This window comes from Cherax quadricarinatus, unplaced genomic scaffold (assembly GCF_038502225.1).
Source record: "Cherax quadricarinatus isolate ZL_2023a unplaced genomic scaffold, ASM3850222v1 Contig40, whole genome shotgun sequence".
In the NCBI taxonomy this organism is placed as follows: Eukaryota; Metazoa; Arthropoda; class Malacostraca; order Decapoda; family Parastacidae; genus Cherax; species Cherax quadricarinatus.
The window spans coordinates 149,458-175,502 of record NW_027195066.1 but is presented as its reverse complement, the minus strand read 5'-3'; the positions used below and the strand labels follow the sequence as shown (position 1 = coordinate 175,502).

At 42.4% G+C, this 26,045-nt stretch overlaps 1 protein-coding gene across 1 annotated transcript in view; it reads right to left on the bottom strand.

Moving 5' to 3' along the window:
• Nucleotides 1–409: 409 nt before the first annotated feature.
• Nucleotides 410–26,045, bottom strand: part of LOC128700662 (uncharacterized) — a 46,382-nt gene continuing 20,746 nt past the window's right edge. The window contains exon 4 of the mRNA XM_070079908.1: nt 410–2,677. Within this exon, the coding sequence (XP_069936009.1) occupies nt 1,538–2,677 (1,140 nt within the window). The 3' untranslated portion in view covers nt 410–1,537. The remainder of the gene's footprint in view (nt 2,678–26,045) is intronic.

Here is a 26,045-nt window from a genome sequence, read left to right as displayed (position 1 = left end):
GACAGTATAATAACCTATGTGACATGTCAAGATATCTTATTAATGAAAATAAGATACCAGATATACTAAGCAAATTTCCTAAATTTGCTTGCAACAGATAAGTGAACTATAGATATGTAGATATAAATCCATATGTATTCCTGTTAACCCTTTGGGGCCTAGTTCCTAGGCCTTTTGTGTATCCATATGCTCTCGTGCTACCGTCCACAGGATGGATATGGGGTGCACAATAAACTAGCCACTTCGGTGGCAAAATCTAAATCTAATCATAAAAACTTGGTTGATATACCTTCTCTTCTTAAGACTTTTAATATCAAAGTTGTATTTAAAAATCTTGATACAGAAAAAAAAAAATTTTGATAAAGAATTCCCCCCAAAATGCTTATGGATATGTCTATAAGATTCCTTGTAAAATTTGCGATAAAGTTTATTACGGTCAAACTGGTAAAAATTTCGAACTTAGATTAAAACAACATAAATATAGCATTAGAACTGAACAAGATTCTTGTTGTGATAGAAACACAGGCCTTATCTCTAGGCTTTATTGAACATATAATCTTCATAGTACTTCTGCAACAACAAAATATAATGACTAGTACATCTAATAGTGGCTTCTACAGGGATGGTGATGTCTTGCATATGTCAAGAGAAAAGTTATAACTACAGGCCACATATTTAAACTCACCATGTAATCTGCATCACTAATATATTGATGTAAAAGAAGAGAATCACACAGCATGTGTTGGCGCCCATGACACACACCAAACTGTTGTTGTTGTTAAGGGCCCCGACAGGTGGTGCAGTATTATCCTGTTGCTGCTCCCCACAGGAGCAGTATCACTACAATTCTATTGCTCTGTTTATTCATGTGAGAGATTTTAACCATCCAATTGATTTTCAAAAGGCTGAAAAAGTTGTATCAAGAAAGTCCATGGTTGACAGGAATATAATTGAATCATGTTTCATAAAAAGCAGTTTTGAAAATAATGTGAGTATTTCCTTTGCTTTATATAAATTGGACTCATTTATAATTAATAAAATTTGGGAAAAGTTTAATGATACTTTAAACAAGTAATAAATCTTAATTCTTGGGTAGAGTATTAGGTGTGTTTCACAGAGTCGGGTGTTGTCACGTGTGTGTGAGGTGTTGCTTTGTTGTGGGATGTGATGGTGAAGTGTAGCCTTACTTTGATGTATTGTTTTTACAGTTCCTTGATAATGTGAGAAGTCACGAAAGTGCTTGGAATTTCACTATTCTTTTATAGTGGTTGTTTTGCACATTCTGATATCACCTGTTTACTGTGATCTTATCTGACAAATCTATATATATATATAGAGATTTGTCACTTTGTCTTGAAGAGTCACTTTGCCAAGGTACATCACACTGTCTTGATGGGTTACCTTCCGTTAATGAGTCACCCTGTTTTAAAGGATTATCTTGACATGATAGTATTATGATCATGGGGGAGCGCTAAACCCGCAGGATTATACAGCCATCTTGATATGATGGACCATCAGCAGTATTTCAATCTCAGTCCTAAATAACTTTTATCAAATTACTGAAAACTTTATTACAGAAGTTGTTTGCAATCTCCGTGCTGACATTCCTGGTGTTATAATCTAGAACATACATAAATTTACCTCTAAAGGAATGGATGATGTGGGAACAGTTACCTGGCAAATTATGAATGGATATTGACCTGAGAACGCGGGTCACCTTAACATGGTCTCCACCTTCAGTAACTAATGCTGTGACATCTCCCATGTTAGATATGTGGTAATCAGATCCATCTGCTGGAAGAGAGTCTAAATCTAGCTCTGTGTCTTCTACATCATTTATCATGTGAAAAGCTTCTGCTTCAATAATTGTTCCATCTTTAATGTTTCTCTGAAGTTCTTGGTGAACTGAACGAGCAAAATCCCAAAATGTGTCAATTATGTTTTTCGCAGTATCTATGCGCAGAAGTATTGGCCTCAAAATGTGGCACCCAAGAGATCTAGATACATCTCCTTTCCAGTATCGTCGCATATTGACGAGATGGCCGTTACATATACTGTAAGTATCCTGGACAATACCATTCTCAACTAAGAGGTCAATGAATGCTACATTAGTGAGAGCAGTGAAGGCGGAGTGAACTGTAACTCCCTCAGCCCGACATGTGTTGAAAAATCTCTTGGTGGTGGATTCATCCAGTTCTCGCTCCACGTGAAGACTTTTCTCCTCTATTTCCTTTGGCCTTTGATATATTTGATTAAAGAAAGACTTCTTCTCCTGCAGTATCTTAGTCTCATCAACCCATTTCTTTCTCAATTCTGGGTCAGCTTCAATAAGAGCTTTTCTTGCTAGCACCAGCTCCATGGTCTGCTTAGGAGAGACGTGCTCTCCTAGTTGTTCATTGTTTATGGGGTTTCCAGAAATAACATCATTTAGTAGTGTGACAGTTAAGCCACATATCTTCATAACTGTGAAACCATCTACAATACCATGATGAAATCCCAAAAACAGTTGATGTAAATGAGGGAAGGATACGGAGCTGTCATCAGGTAATATTGGTGAAGTCTTGTGGCTGCTTACATCAGACATCAGCCTGGCACACCAAAGAGGACCAGTTGTTGAATTATATCGATACGTTCGCAGGCAGTCAATTACAGAAGAAGCATCGTTTCCAGGCAGCACCTATAGAATAAAAGTATCTTAATTTTTAGATTAATTTATAAGCAAGATTATTAAGAACTAGCTTAGACATGATAATTCTTGGAACAAGTAAATTAACTATCAATTACCAATAATACGAACCTCCATTCAAGGTATTTATTTCTCTTTTAATATTCTACTGTACTAATATTTGTTTAAATCTTGTGAATGAGTAAAAAGTTATTTAGCCAACATTTGTAGCCAGTGACGACCTCTGATTTAACAACTGAGAAATTCCTCCCACTAAATGCTGTAATTACATCCATGAGTTTATGAATCTCATTTTGGTCTCACCTATTTGTGTTGCAGGAGTCGAGTCTCAGCTCCTGGCCCCACCTCTCAGTTAGCTGCCTTACTATACCTCTGTTTTATACTATGCATTGATCCAGACTCTACCACTTTGCTGTCTAGGTCATTCCACTTCATGATTACAGAGACAATTCCTGTCTGTATTAATATCTTCCAACTATTCCTCTCATGTTCTTGATTCTCGAACATGAATGTCCTGTCCACCCTTTTAATCTCTTTCAGCATTATGAATATAGAAATCATGTCACCTCTTGTCCTTCTGTACACCGTAGTCACGACGTTTACCTACTTTTGCCTCTTTCATTACTTATAACTCTTAGCTCGGGCCCTAGTCTAGTAGCAAACCTTTTAATTTTATTCCTGTTCCTTGATAAGGTTTATCACATGCTGGTTCCATGCTGGTGCCGAGTACTACAGGACACGCATGATAGATGTCGTATATAGTTGTGAATGACTCCTTGTTAAGGTTCTAGAGGTTATTCTTAAATTTCGTCTGTCTCACATTTGCTGCAGTGGCTGTTTCGTTAATGTTGTGCCCTGAGGTCCTTCTCTTACAGCAATGTTTGCAGCTTTACCCACCAAGGTCGTTTTTGTCCTTCCTCAAATTTTATAACTATGCTTTTGTTTAGATGAAATATAGTAGCCACATTTCAGACTAATCCTGCAATTTGTCGAAGTCCGTCATGTTGTTTATGTATTCAAGAAGGAGTACTAGTCTTAGTTTTTGCAGAACCTTACTTGTCACACTTCTACATTCAATTATATACCTCTTTCCAGTGCAAATATAACTGGTATATAATACTGAAAAGATGTTAAGAAAGACAATGGAACTGAACTCTTCAGGCTGAGGGACTGACCACCTCAAAACTGTTTCTTAAAGGGTGATGGACTGTTTACATCTTTCCATTTCCAGTGTTTCTGCTGCCTATTTTGTACGCACCTATTTGTACTCGCTTGTTTGTGGGTGCAGGGATTGCAATACAGCTCCTAGCCCCACTTCTTCACTCATCGTTACTAGGTCCACTCTCTTCATGCTCCAAGAGACATATGGCACCTCATCATAATGCTATACATGGACCCTGACAACTCTAAAGCTAAACAAATTCTTCCAAACATCCCTATGACTCATTTAGGTTTTTAACCTCCACTTGTGTCCCCTTGTGTCCTATGTTTCCTCTTTGAAACATTCTGGCCCTGTCCACCTGCTCAATTCCTCTAAGTATTGTATATGCCATTGTCATGTCCTCACTGTCCCTCCTGCTCTGTATGACCCTGGTGGGTTTAGCACTTAGTTTTAATTACAATAAAAATATTAATAATCCCTATCCTTTCTGTCCTCCTTTGTTGTCAGGTTAATTTCCGTTAAACTCTTCTTATTGGACATGTCCTTTAGTATTAGAACCGGATAAAAGTGTAACGCTCTGATTATTTAAGTGATTTTGAAAAGTGCAAGAAGACTGCAGCAAGATAAGTCTATAGCTGATAATAATAATATAGTTCAATCAAGCTTCATAAAATATATAATTGATTGAAATATGAATGTAAGTCCAGGGTTGTATAAAATAGACTCATACATTATGAATAGCAAATGTAAGAATTTTAAATCATGCCTAACATGTCACTCTTAAATCTTCACTACCAAACTCACTAAACTTTTCCAAAAGTTCTTTTCTCTCCAGTTAGATTACTAATTTTTTTTCATTAACATTGATATAATGATTTTTATTTTGGGACCAAGACTAACTCAATTTTTTTACTAAATTCTGTTATATATATATATATATATATATATATATATATATATATATATATATATATATATATATATATATATATATATATATATTATTTTTTATTATTATCACACCGGCCGATTCCCACCAAGGCAGGGTGGCCCGAAAAAGAAAAACTTTCACCATCATTCACTCCATCACTGTCTTGCCAGAAGGGTGCTTTACACTACAGTTTTTAAACTGCAACATTAACACCCCTCCTTCAGAGTGCAGGCACTGTACTTCCCATCTCCAGGACTCAAGTCCGGCCTGCCGGTTTCCCTGAATCCCTTCATAAATGTTACTTTGCTCACACTCCAACAGCACGTCAAGTATTAAAAACCATTTGTCTCCATTCACTCCTATCAAACACGCTCACGCATGCCTGCTGGAAGTCCAAGCCCCTCGCACACAAAACCTCCTTTACCCCCTCCCTCCAACCCTTCCTAGGCAGACCCCTACCCCGCCTTCCTTCCACTACAGACTGATACACTCTTGAAGTCATTCTGTTTCGCTCCATTCTCTCTACATGTCCGAACCACCTCAACAACCCTTCCTCAGCCCTCTGGACAACAGTTTTGGTAATCCCGCACCTCCTCCTAACTTCCAAACTACGAATTCTCTGCATTATATTCACACCACACATTGCCCTCAGACATGACATCTCCACTGCCTCCAGCCTTCTCCTCGCTGCAACATTCATCACCCACGCTTCACACCCATATAAGAGCGTTGGTAAAACTATACTCTCATACATTCCCCTCTTTGCCTCCAAGGACAAAGTTCTTTGTCTCCACAGACTCCTAAGTGCACCACTCACTCTTTTTCCCTCATCAATTCTATGATTCACCTCATCTTTCATAGACCCATCCGCTGACACGTCCACTCCCAAATATCTGAATACGTTCACCTCCTCCATACTCTCTCCCTCCAATCTGATATTCAATCTTTCATCACCTAATCTTTTTGTTATCCTCATAACCTTACTCTTTCCTGTATTCACCTTTAATTTTCTTCTTTTGCACACCCTACCAAATTCATCCACCAATCTCTGCAACTTCTCTTCAGAATCTCCCAAGAGCACAGTGTCATCAGCAAAGAGCAGCTGTGACAACTCCCACTTTGTGTGTGATTCTTTATCTTTTAACTCCACGCCTCTTGCCAAGACCCTCGCATTTACTTCTCTTACAACCCCATCTATAAATATATTAAACAACCACGGTGACATCACACATCCTTGTCTAAGGCCTACTTTTACTGGGAAAAAATTTCCCTCTTTCCTACATACTCTAACTTGAGCCTCACTATCCTCGTAAAAACTCTTCACTGCTTTCAGTAACCTACCTCCTACACCATACACTTGCAACATCTGCCACATTGCCCCCCTATCCACCCTGTCATACGCCTTTTCCAAATCCATAAATGCCACAAAGACCTCTTTAGCCTTATCTAAATACTGTTCACTTATATGTTTCACTGTAAACACCTGGTCCACACACCCCCTACCTTTCCTAAAGCCTCCTTGTTCATCTGCTATCCTATTCTCCGTCTTACTCTTAATTCTTTCAATTATAACTCTACCATACACTTTACCAGGTACACTCAACAGACTTATCCCCCTATAATTTTTGCACTCTCTTTTATCCCCTTTGCCTTTATACAAAGGAACTATGCATGCTCTCTGCCAATCCCTAGGTACCTTACCCTCTTCCATACATTTATTAAATAATTGCACCAACCACTCCAAAACTACATCCCCACCTGCTTTTAACATTTCTATCTTTATCCCATCAATCCCGGCTGCCTTAACCCCTTTCATTTTACCTACTGCCTCACGAACTTCCCCCACACTCACAACTGGCTCTTCCTCACTCCTACAAGATGTTATTCCTCCTTGCCCTATACACGAAATCACAGCTTCCCTATCTTCATCAACATTTAACAATTCCTCAAAATATTCCTTCCATCTTCCCAATACCTCTAACTCTCCATTTAATAACTCTCCTCTCCTATTTTTAACAGACAAATCCATTTGTTCTCTAGGCTTTCTTAACTTGTTAATCTCACTCCAAAACTTTTTCTTATTTTCAACAAAATTTGTTGATAACATCTCACCCACTCTCTCATTTGCTCTCTTTTTACATTGCTTCACCACTCTCTTAACTTCTCTCTTTTTCTCCATATACTCTTCCCTCCTTGCATCACTTCTACTTTGTAAAAACTTCTCATATGCTAACTTTTTCTCCCTTACTACTCTCTTTACATCATCATTCCACCAATCGCTCCTCTTCCCTCCTGCACCCACTTTCCTGTAACCACAAACTTCTGCTGAACACTCTAACACTACATTTTTATATATATATATATATATATATATATATATATATATATGTCGTGCCGAATAGGCAGAACTTACGATCTTGGCTTAAATAGCAACGCTCATCTTGCCATATAGGACAAGTGAAAATTTGTGTATGCAATAATTTCGCCAAAATCATTCTGAACCTAACGAAAAAAATATATTTCACTGTGTTTGTTTAGTATTAAATTATTGTAAACAAATATAAAATATATTTAGTTGGGTTAGGCTAAAATAAATTGCGCTTGTTATAATAAGGTTAGGTAAGTTTTCTAAGATTCTTTTGGTGCAAAACTAAAATTTTTTACATTAGCATTAATGAAAAAAATATATCTTTAAACGTATAAGAGAAAATTTCAGAACGGACTTAATTTTAAATGAGTTCTTTCTAATTGACCAGTTTTACATATTCGGCACGACATATATATATATATATTATTTATTATTTTTTTATTATCACACCGGCCGATTCCCACCAAGGCAGGGTGGCCCGAAAAAGAAAAACTTTCACCATCATTCACTCCATCACTGTCTTGCCAGAAGGGTGCTTTACACTATATATATATATATATATATATATATATATATATATATATATATATATATATATATATATATATATATATATATATATATATATATATATACGAGGACAGTGAGGCTCAGGTTAGAGTATTTAGGAGAGAGGGAGATTATTTCCCAGTAAAAGTAGGCCTTAGACAAGGATGTGTGATGTCACCGTGGTTGTTCAATATATTTATAGATGGGGTTGTAAGAGAAGTAAATGCGAGGGTCTTTGCAAGAGGTGTGGAGTTAAGAGATAAAGAATCTAACACAAAGTGGGAGTTGTCACAGATTCTTTTTTCCTGATGACACTGTGCTCTTGGGAGATTCTGAAGAGAAGTTGCAGAGGATGGTGGATGAATTTGGTAGGGTATATAAAAGAAGAAAATTAAAAATGAATATAGGAAAGAATAAGACTATGAGGATAAAAAAATTAGGTGATGAAAGATTGGATATCAAATTGGAGGGAGAGAGTATGGAGGAGGTGAATGTATTCAGATATTTGGGAGTGGATGTGTATTGGGAAGATGGAGGGAATATTTTGAGGAATTGTTAAATGTTGATGAAGATAGGGAAGCTGTGATTTCGTGTATAGGGCAAGGAGGAATAACATCTTGTAGGAGTGAGGAAGAGCCAGTTGTGAGTGTGGGGAAAGTTCGTGAAGCAGTAGGTAAAATGAAAGGGGGTAAGGCAGCCGGGATTGATGGGATAAAGATAGAAATGTTAAAATCAGGTGGGGATATAGTTTTGGAGTGGTTGGTGCTATTATTTAATAAATGTATGGAAGAGGGTAAGGTACCTAGGGATTGGCAGAGAGCATGCATAGTTCCTTTGTATAAAGGCAAAGGGGATAAAAGAGAGTGCAAAAATTATAGAGGGATAAGTCTGTTGAGTATACCTGGCAAAGTGTATGGTAGAGTTATTATTGAAAGAATTAAGAGTAAGACGGAGAATAGGATAGCAGATGAACAAGGAGGCTTTAGGAAAGGTAGGGGGTGTGTGGACCAGGTGTTTACAGTGAAACATATAAGTGAACAGTATTTAGATAAGGCTAAAGAGGTCTTTGTGGCATTTATGGATTTGGAAAAGGCGTATGACAGGGTGGATAGGGGGGCAATGTGGCAGATGTTGCAGGTGTATGGTGTAGGAGGTAGGTTACTGAAAGCAGTGAAGAGTTTTTACGAGGATAGTGAGGCTCAAGTTAGAGTATGTAGGAAAGAGGGAAATTATTTCCCAGTAAAAGTAGGCCTTAGACAAGGATGTGTGATGTCACCGTGGTTGTTTAATATATTTATAGATGGGGTTGTAAGAGAAGTAAATGCGAGGGTCTTGGCAAGAGGCGTGGAGTTAAAAGATAAAGAATCACACATAAAGTGGGAGTTGTCACAGTTGCTCTTTGCTGATGACACTGTGCTCTTGGGAGATTCTGAAGAGAAGTTGCAGAGATTGGTGGATGAATTTGGTAGGGTGTGCAAAAGAAGAAAATTGAAAGTGAATACAGGAAAGAGTAAGGTTATGAGGATAACAAAAAGATTAGGTGATGAAAGATTGGATATCAGATTGGAGGGAGAGAGTATGGAGGAGGTGAATGTATTCAGATATTTGGGAGTGGACGTGTCAGCGGATGGGTCTATGAAAGATGAGGTGAATCATAGAATTGATGAGGGGAAAAGGGTGAGTAGTGCACTTAGGAGTCTGTGGAGACAAAGATCTTTGTCATTACCTGGAGTTTACCTGGAGAGAGTTTCGGGGGTCAACGCCCCCGCGGCCCGGTCTGTGACCAGGCCTCCTGGTGGATCAGCGCCTGATCAACCAGGCTGTTGCTGCTGGCTGCACGCAAACCAACGTACGAGCCACAGCCCGGCTGATCAGGAACTGACTTTAGGTGCTTGTCCAGTGCCAGCTTGAAGACTGCCAGGGGTCTGTTGGTAATCCCCCTTATGTGTGCTGGGAGGCAGTTGAACAGTCTCGGGCCCCTGACACTTATTGTATGGTCTCTTAACGTGCTAGTGACACCCCTGCTTTTCATTGGGGGGATGGTGCATCGTCTGCCAAGTCTTTTGCTTTAGTAGTGAGTGATTTTCGTGTGCAAGTTCGGTACTAGTCCCTCTAGGATTTTCCAGGTGTATATAATCATGTATCTCTCCCTCCTGCGTTCCAGGGAATACAGGTTTAGAAACCTCAAGCGCTCCCAGTAATTGAGGTGTTTTATCTCCGTTATGCGCGCCGTGAAAGTTCTCTGTACATTTTCTAGGTCGGCAATTTCACCTGCTTTGAAAGGTGCTGTTAGAGTGCAGCAATATTCCAGCCTAGATAGAACAAGTGACCTGAAGAGTGTCATCATGGGCTTGGCCTCCCTAGTTTTGAAGGTTCTCATTATCCATCCTGTCATTTTTCTAGCAGATGCGATTGATACAATGTTATGGTCCTTGAAGGTGAGATCCTCCGACATAATCACTCCCAGGTCTTTGACGTTGGTGTTTCGCTCTATTTCGTGGCCAGAATTTGTTTTGTACTCTGATGAAGATTTAATTTCCTCATGTTTACCATATCTGAGTAATTGAAATTTCTCATCGTTGAACTTCATATTGTTTTCTGCAGCCCACTGAAAGATTTGGTTGATGTCCGCCTGGAGCCTTGCAGTGTCTGCAATGGAAGACACTGTCATGCAGATTCGGGTGTCATCTGCAAAGGAAGACACGGTGCTGTGGCTGACATCCTTGTCTATGTCGGATATGAGGATGAGGAACAAGATGGGAGCTAGTACTGTGCCTTGTGGAACAGAGCTTTTCACCGTAGCTGCCTCGGACTTTACTCTGTTGACGACTACTCTCTGTGTTCTGTTAGTGAGGAAATTATAGATCCATCGACCGACTTTTCCTGTTATTCCTTTAGCGCGCATTTTGTGCGCTATTACGCCATGGTCACACTTGTCGAAGGCTTTTGCAAAGTCTGTATATATTACATCTGCATTCTTTTTGTCTTCTAGTGCATTTAGGACCTTGTCGTAGTGATCCAGTAGCTGAGACAGACAGGAGCGACCTGTTCTAAACCCATGTTGCCCTGGGTTGTGTAACTGATGGGTTTCTAGATGGGTGGTGATCTTGCTTCTTAAGACCCTTTCAAAGATTTTTATGATATGGGATGTTAGTGCTATTGGTCTGTAGTTCTTTGCTGTTGCTTTACTGCCCCCTTTGTGGAGTGGGGCTATGTCTGTTGTTTTTAGTAACTGAGGGACGACCCCCGTGTCCATGCTCCCTCTCCATAGGATGGAAAAGGCTCGTGATAGGGGCTTCTTGCAGTTCTTGATGAACACAGAGTTCCATGAGTCTGGCCCTGGGGCAGAGTGCATGGGCATGTCATTTATCGCCTGTTCGAAGTCATTTGGCGTCAGGATAACATCGGATAGGCTTGTGTTAATCAAATTTTGTGGCTCTCTCATAAAAAATTCATTTTGATCTTTGACTCTCAGTCTGGTTAGCGGCTTGCTAAAAACTGAGTCATATTGGGACTTGAGTAGCTCACTCATTTCCTTGCTGTCATCTGTGTAGGACCCATCTTGTTTAAGTAGGGGCCCAATACTGGGCGTTGTTCTCGATTTTGATTTGGCATAGGAGAAGAAATACTTTGGGTTTCTTTCGATTTCATTTATAGCTTTTAGTTCTTCCCGCGATTCCTGACTCCTAAAGGATTCTTTTAGCTTAAGTTCGATGCTTGCTATTTCTCTGACCAGTGTCTCCCTGCGCATTTCAGATATATTGACCTCTTTTAGCCGCTCTGTTATTCTTTTCCGTCGCCTGTAAAGGGAGCGCCTGTCTCTTTCTATTTTACATCTACTCCTCCTTTTTCTTAGAGGAATAAGCCTTGTGCATACATCGAGTGCCACCGAGTTAATCTGTTCTAGGCATAAGTTTGGGTCTGTGTTGCTTAGTATATCTTCCAAGCTTATATCGGTTAGGACTTGGTTTACTTGGTCCCACTTTATGTTTTTGTTATTGAAGTTGAATTTGGTGAATGCTCCCTCGTGACTAGTCTCATTTTGTCGGTCTGGGGCTCCTCGCATACATGTCTGAACCTCAATTATGTTGTGATCTGAGTATATTGTTTTTGATATGGTGACATTTCTTATCAGATCATCATTGTTAGTGAATATGAGGTCTAGTGTATTCTCCAGTCTAGTAGGCTCTATTATTTGCTGGTTTAAATTGAATTTTGTGCAGAGATTTAAAAGCTCGTGTGAGTGTGAGTTTTCATCAGAGCTGCCTCCTGGTGTTATTACTGCAACAATATTATTTGCTATATTCCTCCATTTTAGGTGCCTTAAGTTGAAATCCCCCAGGAGCAAGATGTTGGGTGCAGGAGCTGGAAGATTTTCCAGACAGTGGTCAATTTTTAACAGCTGTTCCTGGAATTGCTGGGATGTTGCATCCGGAGGCTTGTAGACTACCACAATGACTAGGTTTTGGTTCTCGACCAGAGTATGAGAGTATGAGAGAGTATGAGAGTATAGTTTTACCAACGCTCTTATATGGGTGTGAAGGATGGGTGATGAATGTTGCAGCGAGGAGAAGGCTGGAGGCAGTGGAGATGTCATGTCTGAGAGCAATGTGTGGTGTGAATATAATGCAGAGAATTCGTAGTTTTGAAGTTAGGAGGAGGTGCGGGATTACCAAAACTGTTGTCCAGAGGGCTGAGGAAGGGTTGTTGAGGTGGTTCGGACATGTGGAGAGAATGGAGCGAAACAGAATAACTTCAAGAGTGTATCAGTCTGTAGTGGAAGAAAGGCAGGGTAGGGGTCGGCCTAGGAAAGGCTGGAGGGAGAGGGTAAAGGAGGCTTTGTGTGCTAGGGGCTTGGACTTCCAGCAGGCATGCGTGAGCGTGTTTGATAGGAGTGAATGGAGACAAATGGTTTTTAATACTTGACGTGCTGTTGGAGTGTGAGCAAAGTAACATTTATGAAGGGGTTCAGGGAAACCGGCAGGCCGGACTTGAGTCCTGGAGATGGGAAGTACAGTGCCTGCAGTCTGAAGGAGGGGTGTTAATGTTGCAGTTTAAAAACTGTAGTGTAAAGCACCCTTCTGGCAAGACAGTGATGGAGTGAATGATGGTGAAAGTTTTTCTTTTTCGGGCCACCCTGCCTTTGTGGGAATCGGCCAGTGTGATAATATATATATATATATATATATATATATATATATATATATATATATATATATATATATATATATATATATATATATATATATATATATATATATATATATATATATATATATATATATATATATATATATATATATATATACATAAGTAGGCGTGTCAGGGGTGCGGCGATGGTGGAGAAACCGGCGATGAAGGTAAGGTAGAGATCCACTAGACCTATGAAGGAATGGACTGCATCTGCCGTCATAGGTCTAGGGAACTTCTGTACAGCTGAGTTTTTAGACTCGTCTGTCTTTATGCCCTTCTGAGTCTCTACATGACCCAGAAATTTTATTTCCTTCCTGACGAACTGACAAGCCCAAGCTAGTTTGTCCAATATCCTTTCAACTTTTTTTGAGATGTATAGAGACATCTTGCTACATGACGATAAGATCATCTAGTGTGTCACCTAGGAGAGTATGGAAAATCATTGTCATCAAACGACTGAACGTGACTGGGCTTCCTTGCAAGCTGAAAGGCATCCTCCTGAACTGATAATGACTGGTTGGCATGGAAAAAGCTGTCAACTCCTTGCTTTGGTTATCGAGAGGGATCTGCCAAAACCCTTGAAAAAGATCAAGAGTCGAAAAGGCCTTATTACCACCGATGTTCTGTAACAAGTCATTCAGAACCGGCAGTGGAAATCGGTCAGGGATCATGAAAGCATTGAGTTTCCTTTAATCAACAACATGATGCCAAGTATCATTTTTCTTGGAACCAGGATGAGAGGGGCATTCCATGGGGAATTGGACTCCTCAATAACTCCCTCACGGAGCATCTTCGCAATGAATTCTTCGGCGACGACTCATTACACATGTGATAGGCAATACGCAGGTACATAAATGAGTCTAATACCTTTATCAAGTGGAATACAGTGAGAAATAAGTGGGGTCAGGCCCATGGACTCGCCATCTAATGCAACTGCGGAACATGCACGATTGAGAACCTGGAGAAGTTTTGGAACTTTTTCAGGGGAGTCTGTCGTAGCTAGATCATCTTCCTGCACCGGCTGGGTGTCAGAAGAGTCAGTAGCAGACTCACCTAGGAGAACTGCACTTACGAGATGGTCAGCTTGGATCTCGCCCTCCACTCTCACTGGGAGAGGAATCTGACGAGATCGACGAGTGAGGTGTCCTTCTGCAGGGGAAATGCTCAGCAACAAGGACTCGCAACTTACCACATTGCACCATGTGCAAGGACGGCTCATGGGAGAGGCCCTTGACTCAGCACGTCTCGTTGTCGATTAGCACGTGCTTTCCTTCGAAAGCTCTGTTCGCGTACACCGTAACAAGAGCAAGTTCGCTGACAAAGTGACATCATACTTTGTACAAGCGGCAACTTCGCTCGCTGATGCCATGACATTAGTCAGACAGTCGCCTGCCGACAAGGACACTGCGGCTTGACAACTGCTGTCCACTACAACAGTGTGAGAAATAGAGTGAAAGACCGGGCATCCCCAGACTGGGTTTCACTGGCAACTGAGCATTGATGGCCAGGAGCTGACGAGACACGAGCTCTCGTACGAGGCTGGTCAGGACGAGAGGCCAACCTCTGGGAGAACTTGCTATGGAAACATTCGGTTTCCAAGGATTCCAGACACGTACATACTCCGAGACAGAGTAACACGTAGTGGATCCTAAGCGTACACCCCAGAAGGGCACATCCACTCCATTAAAATCAGCTTTCCACTTAGCTGGATCTAAGCAGATCTTAAGGTTTGCCATGATATTTAGACCGATAAGCAGATCACCAGGAAAGACGATGTCATCAATGACTAAAAACTTCACTGACTTCTTGCGGCCCTAGATCGTGAACCATCAGAAGACGTCCTGAGATTCTTCTCAACGTCTGAATAACAGACAGCTCCATCAACATGGCTGCGTGAAGATCGATGTCATGGAAGAGGGTGGAACAAACGATGCGGCGAACGCACTGCAGACAGGGATGGAGTACAACGACTCCGACAAGGTGACTACCTCTTTCCCTGGTTTCTTGGACGCACCTCTTCCATGAACTGTTGGAAGGGCTGCTACTAGTATATGCTTTGTGCCCCGAGTGCTTGGCCTGCTGCGCCGACATCATACTGTGCAGCTTGTAACATTCATTGGACGTATGTAACAAGGTGTTGTAGTACATACAAACACCCTCCCGGTAGTGGGTACGGGAATGCAGAGGGAGCCTGCTCTCTCTGGTAGCAGGCTCTCTCTGCATGTGGTAGCAGGCTCTCTCAAGCAGAGAGAGCCTGCTTCCACAAGCAGAGGGAGGCAGGTACTGCAAGCAGAGAGAGGCTGCTACCACAAACAGAGAGAGGGAGGTACCAACTAAATATTACACACAACTTCCTGAGCTCAAATAATGAGAAATCTTCAGCAGGGTAGAGTAAGTCTTTTTAAGTAATAATTCCTTCACAGAAACATTAAGTTCTGGTCCGAACTTAAAATATACTCCCACAAAACTCTTAAATCTAGTATGTTTTGCACCTTTGCAAAATTTATAAAATCATCAACTTAAATGAAGAATTTTTTCATTTTAGAAAGCACACTGACTGTTGAAAAGGGAAGTTTAGATAGTTTAGTAAGAGTCTTGTGTGACATTCCTAAATGATCATTTAATTTAGCGTGAAAACATCAACAATATAGTCAAAATAAGTGAAGTGGAAAATAGTGTTTAAACATAATGTAACTGCAACTTTATATCCATATTGACTTACAACAGTTAAAGGATTGAGAAATATTATTTAGAATATTTAGTTTTGTTGATAAACAATTATTGATAATTTAAAAAAAAAAATCTTACTAAATTGTCATAACCTAAAATGCTTGTAGGAAGAGAGTTCAGTATAACCGACATCTTTAAAAACCGTAACAGTTTATTTTAAGGCGACAGATTGTTTCCTAATACAAAAATTATTTAAAAATTTCTGAAATATTGATAGAGGATCATTCTATTGTGCTAGAGAAACCCTTGATTAAAATGATGTTTACACTGAAGGTAGATAGTTCATTATTATTATAATCAAAACGAAGCGCTAAACCACAAGGGCTATACAGCGCTGCAGGGCAGGAAGGAAGTGAGGGCATCAGGGGGCAAAAGGGAGATGGATGAGTAATAGGTTACGAAGAACAGCGGGGCAGAGGATGGTGAAAGGGAAGAGGGCAGCAAAAGATTGAGTTAGAAAGGGTTGAGGGGAGTGCGAAAGGTATCATCATCAGAGTTTGTGGAGTAAATCAGTCGTTGTCAAGAAGTCAATGAGAGAGTCAGGATTAAAGGAGGGTCCATCAGCAAGAAGGGAAGGTAAAGAGAGAGTAGTAGAACGGAGCCGACGTTGGAGGTAAATTCTGCGTGCTCGTTGATAGAGAGGGCAGTCTTACAGAATGTGGCTAATCGATACTGGAACTTGACACTGCTCACAGAGAGGAACAGGGCGCCTCTCCATGAGATACCCATGAAACCATACCCCCGGCCGGGATTGAACCCGCGGTCATAGAGTCTCAAAACTCCAGCCCGTCGCGTTAGCCACTAGACCAGCTAGCCACAATAAGATTCATCCAACTAGGTATATTTCTACACCATAGGAAGGTTAGCACAGGCACCACTGTGACCACAAATGCAAGTGTTTACAGACGAATCTCCAGCTAGCGTGGCCGTGACGAACTCTAGCTCAAGTCCCTTCACTGCCGTCAACATGACTCAAGAAATCGTAATGACACGATTTCTTGAGACGAGTGTGGCCAATGTGAAGGTGGGAGAGAGTGGTCTCCCAACCTCGGCACTGATGACAAGAAGACGGCCAGTAACCTATGCTCGGTTTAACAGAATGAAGTTTGTTACCAAGTAGAGTTGACCAACGTTGTTGCCAACAGGTGTGAAGGTGGGTAGCTATTACTGAAAAATAGTCTGGAAATGGAACACCTCTATATGAAACTGGTAAGTCATGTACTGCTGACCGCGCAGCAGTGTCTGCCTGTTCATTGCCCTGTACGTCAACATGACCAGGGACCCAACAAAAAACAATATCTTTATGCTTGGTAGAGATACGGGGTAGCCAAAGTTGGATACGGAGAACTAGGTGAGGTGTATCAAATTTCCGTATAGCCTGTAGAGCACTAAGGGAGTCTGAGGCAACCACAAATGATGACACAGGCATATATGCGATACGAATAAGTGCTGCAAGAATGGCATGCAATTCAGCAGTAAAAATGCTAGCCGAAGATAGTAAATGCCCTCGCACGATGCTGTCCGGAAACACTGCTGCGAATCCGACACCGTCAGAAGACTTAGAGCCATCTATGTACACTGCGATGGCATGAGAATGAGAGTGGAAGTGATCATGATAAAGAGAGCGGGATGCCACCATAGACAGTTGGGCTTTCGAGCAAGGAAGTGAGAAAGAACAGACCCGAACAGCTGGAACTTCCCAGGGGGGTAGGGAAGAGTGAAATGCTACATGAACATATAAAGGTGGTAACTGAAGGGAAGACAAGAGCGAATGTAGGCGAAGAGAGAAGGGACTGAGCAAACAGGGGCGGTAAACAAATAAAGAATGTCTACTAATATCGGTGACCATTCTATAAATGGAAGGATTGCGGAGATCATGAGAGCGTACATAGTAACGAAGGCAATGGGCATCACGGCGATCAGACAAGGATGGAACATTTGCTTCTGCATAGAGGCTCTCAACAGGGGAAGAGCGAAAAGCACCAAGGCACAAACGTAAGCCTTGGTGATGGATAGAGTTAAGGCTAGAGAGAGTAGCAGGAGAGGCCGCGGAATAGATCTGGACACCATAATCGAGTTTCGATAAAATGAGGGCTGAATGTAGGTGAAGGAGAGTTCAATGATCAGCTCCCCATGAAAGATGAGCAAGGGTTTTAAGAAGGTTCAACCGGCTGTGACAAGTTGCCTTCAGAGAGGTAATGTGGGGTTTCCAGGATAACCTACGATCAAAGAGAAGACCTAGAAACCTGACTGTATCATGTTCAGGGATACGGGAGCCATAGAGGTACAAAGGATGATCAGAGATGACAGAGCGTCTAGTGAAAGTAATTTGGTGAGTTTTGGTACCGGAAAATTTAAACCCATGTGTGGTGGCCCAATTGGAAACACGGTCGACCGCATGCTGGAGAGAAACTGTAATCAGGTGACAGTCAGCGACTGCACAAGCAATAGCGAAGTCATCTACATAGAGTGATGACCAAATATTGGATGGAAGAACAGAGGCCAAATCATTTGCAGCAAGGAGAAAAAGTGCTGTGCTTAGAACACATCCTTGAGGGACACCTTCAGCTTGGACAAAGTCCGGGGAGAGCACATTATTGACTCGAACACGGAAGTGTCTGTCAGTTAAAAAGTTCTTAAGGAAGGATGGTAGATTGCCTCGGAGGCCTAAGGAGTGGGCTTGGACCAAAATATTATACCTCCAAGTTGTGTCATATGCCTTCTCAAGGTCAAAAAATATGGCAATAACTAAGTGGTTATTCGCAAAGGCATTATGAACATACGTATCCAAGCGTAGTATGGCCATCACAAAAGCCATATTGACGAGTGGAGAGACTGTTGTGTGTCTCTAAATACCACATTATACGTCTATTTACCAGACGTTCCATCACTTTGCAAAGTGTACTGGTAAGAGCGATGGGACGTTAGTGAGAGGCTTAATGTCCCGTAGTACCCGGTTTGCGGAAAGGGAGAACAATGGCAGATTTCCACAGCTCTGGAAGAACTCCTTGTGACCAAATAAGATTGAAAACGTGCAAGAGGACTGCAAGGGCTGACTGTTGTAAATGTTGTAACATACGAATATGAATGTTGTCGGGCCCAGCTGCCGATGATCAGCAAGCTGAGAGTGTTGCCTCCAGTTCCTGAATTGTAAAAGGCACATTATACTGTTCTTCTCTGAGAGAAGAAAAGTCCAAGGGTGCTAACTCTCTGGCAGACTTTGAGGAAAGAAACGAGAGGCATAGTTGGAGCCCCAGAGAAATACTGATCAGATGATTACCAATTTGATTGGCAACATCTAGAGAGTTTGCTATATCAACACTGGCAACCCGCAGAACAGGAGCCGGGTCAGGAGAATATTTACCACTAAGTTTCCGTACTGTTTTCCAGACTGCACTCATAGAGGAAGCAGAGGTGATGGTGGAGACATAATCTCGCCAGCAAGTGCGTTTAGCATCACAGATGACACGGCGAGCTATCGCACGCTTCTGCTTAAAATCAAGAAGTCTCTCCGTGGTTCTATTGTACCGGTACCTGCCCCACACAGCGCGTTTCAAACGTACTGCACGAGCACAAGCAGAAGACCACCAAGGCACGCATTTCTGAGAATACCTGCCCGTGGTTCTGGTATAGAATGAGAAGCTGTGATTAAAACTGAGGACGAGAAGAGGTGTAAAAGCTCATCAGTGGAGAACGAAGAAGGAACCTCACTAAAAACAGTTAGTTGTGAGTAAAGGTCCCAGTTTGCTTGATCAAATTGCCAGCGTGGGTTACGAAGAGGTGGTGAATATGAAGGGGAAGTAAGAATGATTAGAAAATGATCGCTGTCATGTAAATCCGGGAGAACAGACCAGGTGAAGTTAGTGTGGCGGAGGAAGAGCAGACTGAGAGATCGATGCAAGAGAGAGTATGAGTACGAGGATCAAAATGGGTGTGAGTACCTGTATTTAAAACTTGGAGGGGGTGGGTGGCAAGAAAAGCCTCTAACTGAATGCCACAGGAATCACAGTGAGACCCCCCAAAGGAAATGATGGGCATTAAAATCGCCAAGTAACAGAAGTGAAGGCGGTAATGACGAAACAAGAAAGGCAATATCTGGGATAGATAATGCACGAGAAAGAGAGAGATATAAAGAACAGAGCGTTTACCACCTATGTAAGTGGATACGGGCTGCTGTGTAATGCAGCGAAGCACCAACAAATAGCTGATGGTACGGAATATCAGTGAGTAGAAGAAGGGCACTTTCATTAAAGGTCCCATCAGGAAAAGGATCTGAAGAATACAATAAATTATAGCCTGAGATGGGATAGATAACAGAAGAGTGTAATTTTGGTTCCTGTAAGCAAACACCAACAGGGGAAACATCTGAAGCTCACCCCAATTACCCCTGAGGCTGCGTATATTCCACCGTAAACAGGCCATGATTGGCAACGATAAGGATACTAGAAATCCACAGGTATGGGTACCTATGGACTAGAGGGGTTAGAAAAGTCCACATTCGGTGGCAGCGGAAAACATTCAAGCAGTGAAGGAACAGTGTGCTGTGAAGAAAGGAGTTGCACAGATGGAGAAGAGGAAAGAGGAGGAGCAGAGGGTGGATCAGTGTCAATTGATGGTTTGATCTCTGCAATACATTCAGAGACTGCTTCAAGTGTTTTGGAGTTCAGAGACTTCGTATGGGAGACAATATTGGAGAAGGAAGGAGGAGGAGTTTGAGTAAAGATCGGAACTGTAATAGACTGTATCAAGGTAGGGGGGCGAAAGGGTGAAGGGAACTTTAAGAAGTGTGGGAGGGGACAGAAGATGCAGAAACCTGGGAGGTGGCAGAAGAGGAAGAAACTTGGGAGGGGACAGGGTAGGAAGGCACAGTACAAGGAGGAGGATGAACCTCCACACTTGTAACAGAGCCAGTGAGAGGGTAAGACGCAGGTACAGAGACCGGGAAGGTAAAATGAGGAGGTGGAAGAAGGGAAGGAGGGGTTAAAGGAGATTTTTTGGACTTCTGCGAAGTAGCGGGACGACTGGGAGGTGTCGTATGAGGTCTTGTCGATACCGGGCTTTGTGAGGGAGAACACAAAGAAGTGAGAACACACTGGGGTATTAAAGTAGGGACGTCTGAGCCCAGAATTAGATACAGGAGTGACTATGGGAGGGGCAACCGCAGAGGAGGCTGCAGAAGACGGGACCCCAGAAGTGGGGGGACGTTTTGAAACACGAGATTAAGAAACATGGGGTAGTCTCCCTGGAGGCAGAGATGAGAAACTGCCAGAGCATAAGGGAGACCTTCTGCCTCTTTGAGGCAACGAATTTCCCGCTCATTTAAGTAGACCTGGCAACGGCGAGAGTACGAAGGATGAGCCTCATGACAATTAAGGCAATGTTGTTAGGTAAGACACATATGTAACATTTAGGTATCTTTATTTCGAAACGTTTAGCCTACACAGTAGGCTTCTTCAGTCGAGTACAGAAAAGTTGATAGAAGCAGAAGATACTTGAAGACGATGTAATCAGTCCATCACCCTAGAAGTTTTGAGGTGGTCAGTCCCTCAGTCTGGAGAAGAGTATTGTTCCATAGTCTGAAACAATATGGAGTTGAAGTGAAAGGATGTAGCCTTATATAACGCCAGGAGGTGAGATGTAGGCCACTAGTAGAGGTAAGAATGTTGTCGTTGGAAGGTCAGGTCCCTCTCAAATCCCGCCATTCTCACTAGTAGAAGTTGACAAAGTTGATTTCAGGTCTGTACCAAGATACCCTTGTGTTGCCGTGTCTGACAGAGCGAACATTAAAATGGTATAAAATACCGACAGGTTGTTAGGTAAGACACATATGCAACATTTAGGTATCTTTATTTCGAAACGTTTCGCCTACACAGTAGGCTTCTTCAGTCGAGTACAGAAAAGTTGATAAAAGCAGAAGATACTTGAAGACGATGCAATCAGTTCACCACCCTTCAAGTATCTTCTGCTTCTATCAACTTTTCTGTACTCGACTGAAGAAGCCTACTGTGTAGGCGAAACGTTCGAAATAAAGATACCTAAATGTTGCATATGTGTCTTACCTAACAACCTGACGGTATTTTATACTATTTTAATGTTCACAATTAAGGCAAGAGGGAGGTCGACTGCAAGACATATTAGAATGGTCATGGGCACCACAGACTGGGCATTCGGCTATAGATCTGCAATATTTCGCTGGGTGGCCGAATCGCCAGCAATTTCTACACTGTTGTAGTGTAGGGATCACCTTCCGAACTTGTAACCGATGTCCTGCTACATAAACAGAGGATGGGAGTTCACGGCTGTCAAAAGTTAAATGAGCCACATTGCAAGGGTATCGTCTCCAACCGGGGGCAGGAAGGACATAAGTGTCTACCTTGAGAATTGGGAGATCTAGGAGTTCCAGCTGTTCGAGAATGTCATTGCCACATGTCTGGAAATTCTGTTGGACTATGGTATGGGGCAGAATAACAGTACCACTACAAGAATTGAGGGAATGATGTTTTTCGATAGTGATAGGAATAGTATCGATATGTGAAAGAAGAGACAGATCATGAGCTTGGATAGCATTCTGGACTGTGATGATGCACGTACCACTCTTAAGAGCATGAAAGGAAATATCTCTACCAACATGGCGTAGGAGTGCCTTGCCAATACTATGGTCAGAAAGATAGGCAGTAGAGGAAGTCGGTCGTAAAGTAAAGAATTTAGTCCATTGTGCATTCTGAAACTGAGCGTGTAAAGGGAGAGTACAACGTGTCGGTCTTTTCCGAGTAGGATGAGAAGGCGGCAAAGAAGTATCATTGGGCAATTGTCGTTGGCGTTTAGGAGTGGGACCGGAGTTGGTCTGGCATGGGATGGGCTGGTGATTCGAAAATTGTCGCACCGTAGAGGGAGAGGCCGGAAGCATAGTCAAAGGAGAGCGGAGGTCAGACAAATCGAAGGAGTCAGTTGAAACTCTGGCACCTGAAGTGGGTGATGAAACAGCACCAGCAAGAGGTACAGGGGCCGTAGGAGTGTCCGGAGAGTGGTCAAAAGATGAGGCGAGGTCAGAACGGGGTGTGGTAACAAGAAGGGGCCCGGGGGTAGTGGGGTCATGGATTGGGAACTCTATGGTTAGGTTACTTCTTTCTTTTTGTTTTTAAGAAAAAAAAAGAAAAGAAAATGAAAATAAAAAAATAAGAATAACAAAAAAAGGGGGGGGGGCGCGGAGGGATAGTTCCGAGGAGGAATGAAAGGGCCAGAAATCTCCCTCCGTGCCCAAGAGGACCTCAGCACCGCAAGTAGCGCAGATGCAGCATGGAACCCATGCCATACCCTACCCTTCATGCCAGTAAACCAGCAATCCGGGATAGCAACCTCACATCTGCCGAGCTACCTCGGTGGACAAAAGAGAGGGTGGCCGGATATCCACCACAAAGCATACTTCCTTCGGCCACCACCCCTGGAATCCGAAAGGTGGCTTCCAGAGATACACCCGTCGCCCGAAAGACACCCAAAGCCACCCTCCGGGATACCGGAGAGGGATCGGGACATTCCCAGGAGATCCAGATTCCACTGCAAACTACACCACCGCCAAGAACCTCAACGGAATGGGATGGACCCTGGTATCCTTCCCCCTACCTAGGAACTAGCGCGTCTGCGGGAAAAAATCTCAAAGGCCAAAAAAGGAAGGGCCAAAGGGAGGGGTGGGGAGGAGGAAGAGGAAAGGAAAAAGGGGAAGATGGGGAGGATGGGATAGGGAAGGGAGGATTGGGGGGTAATTACGTTCGGTCTGAGGAAGGGGACCGACAGGTCTAATTCCTCAGACCAAGAGCCTCTTCACCACGCCAAGGAGCCCCCCCCCTTGAGGAGGGGTAGACAGTTCAAACATTGTAAATAATAATATTGCTAATAAAAATTTTAGCATTTCATTTAAACACAGAAAGTACAAAAAAAAAATGGTGTTATTTAATCAAACATGGGATTGATACAAACATTTGTGGTAAAACAAACACTTGTGCTTCAAAATAAATAACTTATGTTTATAAATTATGTTTATATTAAAATATTTAAGGCCATTTGTGAATTTTAGGGAGATTATGTATTAGACAATTCAAACGTGACGATTATTTTTCTGCAGTGGGATTATTTTCCTGCAGTGGGATTATTTTTCTGCAGTGGGATTATTTTTCTGCAGTGGGATTATTTTTCTGCAGTGGGATTATTTTTCTGCAGTGGGATTATTTTTCTGCAGTGGGATTATTTTTCTGCAGTGGGATTATTTTTCTGCAGTGGGATTATTTTTCTGCAGTGGGATTATTTTTCTGCAGTGGGATTATTTTTCTGCAGTGGGATTATTTTTCTGCAGTGGGATTACTTTTCTGCAGTGGGATTATTTTTCTGCAGTGGGATTATTTTTCTGCAGTGGGATTATTTTTCTGCAGTGGGATTATTTTTCTGCAGTGGGATTATTTTTCTGCAGTGGGATTATTTTTCTGCAGTGGGATTATTTTTCAGCAGTGGGATTATTTTTCTGCAGTGGGATTATTTTTCTGCAGTGGGATTATTTTTCTGCAGTGGGATTATTTTTCTGCAGTGGGATTATTTCTCTGCAGTGGGATTATTTTTCTGCAGTGGGATTATTTTTCTGCAGTGGGATTATTTTTCTGCAGTGGGATTATTTTTCTGCAGTGGGATTATTTTTCTGCAGTGGGATTATTTTTCTGCAGTGGGATTATTTTTCTGCAGTGGGATTATTTTTCTGCAGTGGGATTATTTTTCTGCAGTGGGATTATTTTTCTGCAGTGGGATTATTTTTCTGCAGTGGGATTATTTTTCTGCAGTGGGATTATTTTTCTGCAGTGGGATTATTTTTCTGCAGTGGGATTATTTTTCTGCAGTGGGATTATTTGCTTCTTAAATGTTGTCTATTATCTTTCTTATTACTAGATTTTTATTGTTGATTGAGTACTTGTCAGGTTGTGCCTCTAGTAGCTAGGTTGTGCCTCTAGTAGCTAGGTTGTGCCTCTAGTAGCTAGGTTATGCCTCTAGTAGCTAGGTTGTGCCTCTAGTAGCTAGGTTGTGCCTCTAGTAGCTAGGTTGTGTCTCTAGTAGCTAGGTTGTGCCTCTAGTAGCTAGGTTGTGCCTCTAGTAGCTAGGTTGTGCCTCTAGTAGCTAGGTTGTGCCTCTAGTAGCTAGGTTGTGCCTTTAGTAGCTAGGTTGTGCCTCTAGTAGCTAGGTTATGCCTCTAGTAGCTAGGTTGTGCCTCTAGTAGCTAGGTTATGCCTCTAGTAGCTAGGTTGTGCCTCTAGTAGCTAGGTTGTGCCTCTAGTAGCTAGGTTGTGCCTCTAGTAGCTAGGTTGTGCCTCTAGTAGCTAGGTTGTGCCTCTAGTAGCTAGGTTGTGCCTCTAGTAGCTAGGTTGTGCCTCTAGTAGCTAGGATGTGCCTCTAGTAGCTAGGTTGTGCCTCTAGTAGCTAGGGTGTGCCTCTAGTAGCTAGGTTGTGCCTCTAGTAGGTAGGTTGTGCCTCTAGTAGCTAGGTTATGCCTCTAGTAGCTAGGTTGTGCCTCTAGTAGCTAGGTTGTGCCTCTAGTAGCTAGGTTGTGCCTCTAGTAGCTAGGTTGTGCCTCCAGTAGCTAGGTTGTGCCTCTAGTAGCTAGGTTGTGCCTCTAGTAGCTAGGTTGTGCCTCTAGTAGCTAGGTTGTGCCTCTAGTAGCTAGGTTGCGCCTCTAGTAGCTAGGTTGTGCCTCTAGTAGCTAGGTTGTGCCTCTAGTAGCTAGGTTATGCCTCTAGTAGCTAGGTTGTGCCTCTAGTAGCTAGGTTGTGCCTCTAGTAGCTAGGTTGTGCCTCTAGTAGCTAGGTTGTGCCTCTAGTAGTTAGGTTGTGCCTCTAGTAGCTAGGTTGTGCCTCTAGTAGCTAGGTTGTGCCTCTAGTAGCTAGGTTGTGCCTCTAGTAGCTAGGTTATGCCTCTAGTAGCTAGGTTGTGCCTCTAGTAGCTAGGTTATGCCTCTAGTAGCTAGGTTGTGCCTCTAGTAGCTAGGTTGTGCCTCTAGTAGCTAGGTTGTGCCTCTAGTAGCTAGGTTGTGCCTCTAGTAGCTAGGTTGTGCCTCTAGTAGCTAGGTTGTGCCTCTAGTAGCTAGGTTGTGCCTCTAGTAGCTAGGTTGTGCCTCTAGTAGCTAGGTTGTGCCTCTAGTAGCTAGGTTGTGCCTCTAGTAGCTAGGTTGTGCCTCTAGTAGCTAGGTTATGCCTCTAGTAGCTAGGTTGTGCCTCTAGTAGCTAGGTTATGCCTCTAGTAGCTAGGTTGTGCCTCTAGTAGCTAGGTTGTGCCTCTAGTAGCTAGGTTGTGCCTCTAGTAGCTAGGTTGTGCCTCTAGTAGCTAGGTTGTGCCTCTAGTAGCTAGGTTATGCCTCTAGTAGCTAGGTTGTGCCTCTAGTAGCTAGGTTATGCCT